Here is a 6,287-nt window from a genome sequence, read left to right on the forward strand (position 1 = left end):
TCTCTGGCTGGGGGGCGCCTGCGCCTGTGTCTGTTCTTGCAGATATCCCTCTGAGCTACAGTCACTACTACTCAAACCCCAGCTACCACACCCTATCCCAGTGCTCACCTAACCCTCCACCCCCTAACAAGGTCAGTGCTGGGGAGGGCGCGCCAGGGAGAGATGGTGAACACCTGCTTCTCTGGAAAGCTCCATCCTCGCTCCTCCCCCATCAGGCTCCAGGCAATCAGCTCTTTGCCAGCCTCCAGGGCCCTGAGCGGCCAGGTGGGGCCCATGGGCCTGACAACCACACCACGCTGCCTGCGGACTGGAAGCACCTGGACAGGGGTAGGAGCCTAGAGGCCAGGCCTCCGGTGCGGGTGGGTGTGTGCAGCCCGGCGTCTGGCTCCGTCTGCAGAAGGGGGTTCTGGGCGCCAGGGTTAGAGGAGGCTGAGCCCAGGAGTCTTATGGCGCGTGGCCTCCTCCTCCTCCTCCCCAGGTAGCAGCCGCTTGGACCGAAGCTACAGCTGTAGCTACGGCAACAGTAATGGCCCAGGCCCATTCTACGGCAAAGGTATGAGCACAGGGGCGGGGTGGGGTGGGTGCGCGAGAGGGAGCTGCACTGGGGGGCCAGTGCCTCCCCTGAGCCTGAATGCTTTCCCCCATCCTCAGGACCCATCTCTGAAGACGGGCTGGGGGCCAGTATGGCTTCCCTGAGCAGTGAGAACCCCTACGCCACCATCCGGGACCTGCCCAGCCTGCTAGGAGGCCCCCGGGAGAGCAGCTATGTGGAAATGAAAGGCCCCCCCTCAGGATCTCCCCACAGGCAGCCTCCTCAGCTCCCGGCCAGCCAGAGGCCGCGATACCCCCAGCCGCAGCCGCAGCCGCAGAGAGACAGTGGTCCCTATCAGCAGCCTAGTGTTCTGCCCCATGGTGAGCCTCCTTCTCCGCGGGGGCAGGGGCTGGGGAGGTGGAAGGGAGAAGGGACAAGGGAGGGAGAAAGGGACAGAGGAAGGGAATGTGGAGGTGGCATGCTGTGGCAGCAAGAGCAAGGCCGTGGGGGCCTGACTGGGGCCCAGGCCAGGCACGCTGTTGGGAATCACGGTGCCGCGGAGAGCCTGAGCGGGGGAACCACCTCACAGGGCTGAGGATGGAAATGGAGGGTGTGTAGCACCTGGCTTGTTTAGTCGGTCCCCAGACAAGTGGGGACCCGGGCAGGGGGTGAGCAAGGGGGCTGCATGCGCAGGTGTCCAAGTGTTTTCCTAGCCTGTGAGGTGGGCAGGTCAAGGTGGCCTCCCCGGCTGGCAGCTGGGAAGCCGCACAAACTGCCCTATAGCCAGGCACTAGCTCTGTTTGGGCAGAAGCGTCTGGAGAGGGGAGAGGAGGAGAAGGGGAGGAGCCACCTCCTCCTCATTCTGTCCTTTCTCTGTCTCCAGACCCAGACTCCGTGGGCTCCCAGCACCCCCAGCCTCTGGGCCCGACCCCCGGCCACTATGACTCACCCAAGAACAGCCACATCCCTGGACACTATGACTTGCCTCCTGTACGGCACCCCCCATCCCCCCCACTTTAGCACCGGGACCCCTGAGGGGCCAAGATGGTGTGCAGAGGCCAGCACACCTGTTCTTGCTGCCCAAGGCTGGGGACAGAGCCGGCTGAACCCTGCCAGGAGCAGGGAGAAGGCTGGCAGGCCGCGAACATGAACATGTTTATGAACAAGTTTAAGAGAGGAAGTGAATGGAGAGATGGGAGCCTGGCTCCCGCCTCCACATTGGGACCCTGGTTGGCAGGAAGCCTGCAGTCCCTTTCCCCAAACCACTGCCCCCCAAGGCTGCCAGGGCCTGTGTACATAAACTGGTGGGTTGGACATGGCTGGATAACTCTGATTTCATATTGATGTAAAAAATGTATATTGAGCACCTTTTCTCTGCACTCCCAGGCTGGGCTCTGTGTATGTGTGTACTGGTATGTGTGCATATGTGAGCTTCTGCGTGTGTGTGTTTGTGTGTGTGTGTTTTCAGAGGGCTACCAGGGATAGGCCCTATCCTATGGCTCTCACCATTTAGCAGAGAGGCAGCCCTAAACCCAGTTAACTAGTGATAGTCTCCTAACTGGCCGCCTGCATTCACTTAGTGCCCCTTCCAGCCAACTGCTCCAAATACAAGCTGATTGGGTGGCCGCTGTCTGAGAGTCTTCATGCTGCCCCGTTGTTCCTGGCCAGAGTCAAAACTGTCAAAGGCCTTAAGCCAGTGTTTCTCAACCCTCTGGCCCTTTAAATACCGTTCCTCATGTTGTGACCCAACCATAAAATTATTTTCGTTGCTACTTCGTAACTGTCATGTTGCTACTGTTATGAATCGTCATGTCAATATCTGATATGCAGGATGATCTTAGGCGACCCCTGTGAAAGGGTCCCAACGGGGCCGCGACCCACAGGTTGAGAACCGCTGTCTTAAGCAAAGGCTCTGCTGGCCTCCTCCTGTGCCTCCAGCCTCACCCTGAACTGTGTTCGCTGTCACGCTGCCTCAGTAACTCTGGCTTCTAGGTCCTCCTGTCGGCCACACTTCTTGGTGCCACAGGGACCTCACACGTCTGGCATGCTCTTCTCCCCCACTCACCTGTTAGCCTCCATTTGTCCTTCACACCCCCTCCTCTGGGAAGCACCTCTCTCATAGCGCTAATGACAGCTGCATGCATCCCCCCCCCCCATGCCTGCAGAAGGCCTGCAGGGCACCAGGCACCTCTGTAATGCGTTATTTCTTTATGTGATTCTTTGACGAATTTCTGCTTCTCCCACCAGTCTGTAAGTTCCCTGTGTTTATGTTCGACATTGGTTCCCCTTGGCACATAGTAGGCACTCAATAAATGTTCCCTAAAAGACGGAGTGGCTGAGTGAATTCAAAGTATCAGTCACACTGTGGTAAGTGCTCAGAGAGAGGGGAGATGGCACGTCCGGAGAGTTAGTAGACTGCACAGGTGGGAGCCTTCCCCAAAGACGGGCACTTCTCCAGGGGAACTGCACGGGGCTGAAAGGTGGGAAGGGCTGGGAGTGGCCCTGGGGCAGCGGAACTGATCCCGTGGTGGAGGCTGGAGGCAGGAAGGCGGATGGGAGAGGATATACTCAAAGGAGGGTCCGGCAGGGTCTGGACTGCCTGAGCACTTAGAATTCAAGATTTCTAAAAAGCATTACCAGACGCATGAACTCATCAGCAGATCAGCTAAGTTCCCAGACCCAGAGGAGGCCAAATAGGTGCTGCGGAGATAGGAACCCAGCTCCACACCAGCTCACTGGGGTCTCTCTGGGCCTTTTCCACCAGGAGCCCCTCCTTACCGGCTAGGGGGGCAGGCAGACCCAGAGAGCGGATCTGCCCCACCCCGACTCTCCCCAGATTCCTCAGACACCCCATTCCTGATCGGCTGAACCAGCTCCCGCTTTCGTGGGCTCAGCTTCCTGGGGGACTTTGGGTGGCTGGACGCCCGCCGGCCTTCGCCCCCACCCCTCGTTCTGGCCTCGTCTAGCCCTGTCTCCTCCGCCCCGGGCTCTGCCTGGGTCATGGGGGAACCTTGGCTCGCTCCCTCCCCAAAGAGTTCTCAGGGCCGGACCCTCTAGGGCTCACCTGCCCCCTGATCTCTGCTGCCCAAGGGAGAGGGACGCGGAAGCTACGCCGCGGCCCCTGCGGACACACCAGGCTGGTGGATGCGGAATAGAGACCCCCGAGCCGGCGTGTCCTCACCTGCTTCCTCGCCCCCGGGAGGGTCACCAGAGTCGCTGCGGACGGCACCGACATGTCTGTCGAGGGGGGCGCGCAGGGAGCCTCCCCCAGGGCCCCGCGTCCCGGGACCCAGAAGTCGTCGGGCACGGTGACCAAGAAGGGGGATCGCGCGGCCAAGGAGAAGCCTCCGATCGTGCTGCTGCCGGTGGGCGAGGAGGAGCCCAAAAACCCTGGTAGGCTGGCAGCGGTGTTGGGGGATCGGGCCTCGAGACCTCGAGGCTCTGTGTGCCACCACCGGCCTCTGCGGCTCCCATTAGCCAGGCTGGATGGCGCGCTGCTGTGCCAGGCACCGACCTGGAGTGCTGGGCGGGTGAGGCAGGTGATCCAGGAAATCATAATAGAATGTCTGGTGCCAAGAGGTGCTGCAGGGAAAGGCCTCCACCGGCTGACGTCCAGTGTGTGAATCTACCAGCCCCTGGCCCATGCGAGGGTGTTATTAGTGGTCACCATCATTAAGTGTGTGGCCGTGGGCACGGCTCTTCCCTGCCGTATGGAAATGTGAGTCATGCCCTGCCTATTGAGTGAGGAACAAGGAGCTGATGGTGAAAATGTGTTTTGTCGACGGCAAACTCACCTGTTCATTCAACAAGCATGCACTGCACACCCACTGTGTGCACTGTGTGCCCAGCTGGCTGCTCCACCTTGGACTATGAATCCCAGTTTGACTCACATCACAGTCCTTGAATCTCACCTTGGCAGACGTTTGAACTGAATTGACCTTAAAGAAACCGCACTCTGCGATGCTGCCAAAGACAATAGATGTGATATGATGTATGAGAAAAGAAGGACCAGGGAGGATAGGAGAAGCCGGGGGGTGGGTGGGGGGGGAGTGTACCAGAAGGTGCCTGCTCTTCAGCCAGATGCAACACAGAAAGCAAGATGGGCACAGTCCTGCGTGTATGGAATTTACATTCTCTGTGGTAAGAAAATCACGAGAAAAGTCTAGGTAGGAGTGTGGCTCTGTGTGTTGCAAGTGGTGGAACCCCAGCCTAAGCTAGTGATCCACACGGGGGGTTATTGGAAGGCGTCTTGATTCACAGCCACAGCTTTGCCACCCGAGAGGGGCAGGAACTTGCTGTTCCTGGATTCCCCATAAAGCATGCAACGATGAGAGCTGGAGAAAGAGCATTTTCCAGGAGAGACAGGACAAACTCCAGTGCCATTAAACACACACACACACACACACCCCACTCTGTATGGAAAATGGAGTGGAAGGGGAGAGAACGAAGGCGGGGAGATGGGTTATGAGATATTTCAAGAGTCCAGGTGAGCGACAGTGGTGGTTGGAATGGGGTATGAGGGAGAAGGGGTTACTGGATTGAGGAGGCAGATGGAGATAGAAAAGCCCGAAGGAAGAGTATCTGAGGGAGGACCCAATATTAGAGATCTTTTAAAAAAAATATTTTATTGATTTTTTACAGAGAGGAAGGGAGAGGGATAAAGAGTTAGAAACATCCATGAGAGAGAAACATCGATCAGCTGCCTCCTGCACACCCCCTACTGGGGATGTGCCCGCAACCAAGGTGCATGCCCTTGATTGGAACCGAACCCGGGACCCCCCAGTCCACAGGCCGACGCTCTGTCCACTGAGCCAAACCAGCCAGGGCAATATCAGAGATCTTAACGAAGGAGGAGCTGGCAGGTTCTCCCATTTGCCAGGGGCCCCCCTCCCATCTCCGGACACCACTTCTTCCTGGAGCAGGAAAAAGCAGGGTCCCTGGAGACTCAGCGCCCCAGGTTTGAGTAGTGGATTCGGTGGGCATCTGTCTGAATGCCTTAATATTTCTAAAGCTTTTGAGCAGCGCGGGAAAGGAGTAAGTGCCGTAGAAATGTTTGCTAAATACATAATATCCTGCAGCTCTGCTGGACCTCGGGGTCTGTGGGGTGGGAGGGGCGTGAAGAGGTAGTTCCTTCTTTTGCTCCATCAGGCCTGGCTGGGCCGGGGACACCCTCGGGAGGCCCCCCAGGGAGCTGGGAGCCAGTGGAAGCGCCTGACTGACTGGGTGGGAGGAGAAGCCAGTCCTTGCTCCCACGTCTTCATTTCCCGCTGTTTTCAGCATGGGGCTGACATTTTAAAATGTCTGTAGACCATCCACCTCAGGGGGGGCTGCCCACCCTGAGGCCAAGCCGCTGCCCTCCCTCCCGCAGAGGAGTACCAGTGCACCGGGTCCCTGGAGACCGACTTCGCGGAGCTCTGCACCCGCCTGGGCTACTCGGACTTCCCCAAAGTGGTCACCCGGCCCCGGCCGCACCCCGCCTTCCTCCCTTCCTCCTCTGTGTCCGAAAAGCCCGTCGTCGGTGAGTGACAGTGGAGCTGGGGTGCCCGCCGGGCCACCTCATCCGTCCCCAGCCTCCCATCGCGCGGAGGGCTGAATGGCAGGGGGCGCAGGGCAGGGTGGGTGTAAGTGGGGGGGGTGGCTTCAGGGGGCAGGTGGGAGTGTAGGGGAGTCTCCTTCCAAACTCAGCAGACCCCAGCCTGGCCCCAGCAGCAGCGGCCCTGCCAGCATCTCCCCAACCTTCCTCCCGCCCCGCCCC

The 6,287-nt window shown here is 59.1% G+C and overlaps 2 protein-coding genes across 2 annotated transcripts in view; both read left to right on the plus strand.

The window, feature by feature from the left end:
- PEAR1 (platelet endothelial aggregation receptor 1) overlaps positions 1-1,911 on the plus strand; it is a 28,280-nt gene extending 26,369 nt beyond the window's left edge. Inside the window, exon 23 of the mRNA XM_015571688.1 lies at positions 1,416-1,911. Within this exon, the coding sequence (XP_015427174.1) occupies positions 1,416-1,552 (137 nt within the window). The 3' untranslated portion in view covers positions 1,553-1,911. The remainder of the gene's footprint in view (positions 1-1,415) is intronic.
- A 1,715-nt stretch (positions 1,912-3,626) lies between these two features.
- Positions 3,627-6,287, plus strand: part of LRRC71 (leucine rich repeat containing 71) — a 15,532-nt gene continuing 12,871 nt past the window's right edge. Inside the window, 2 exon segments of the mRNA XM_015571788.1 lie at positions 3,627-3,925; positions 5,901-6,153. Coding sequence (XP_015427274.1) covers positions 3,766-3,925; positions 5,901-6,153 — 413 coding nt within the window. The 5' untranslated portion in view covers positions 3,627-3,765.

The sequence above is a fragment of the Myotis davidii genome, unplaced genomic scaffold (genome assembly GCF_000327345.1).
Source record: "Myotis davidii unplaced genomic scaffold, ASM32734v1 scaffold208, whole genome shotgun sequence".
Taxonomy (NCBI): domain Eukaryota; kingdom Metazoa; phylum Chordata; class Mammalia; order Chiroptera; family Vespertilionidae; genus Myotis; species Myotis davidii.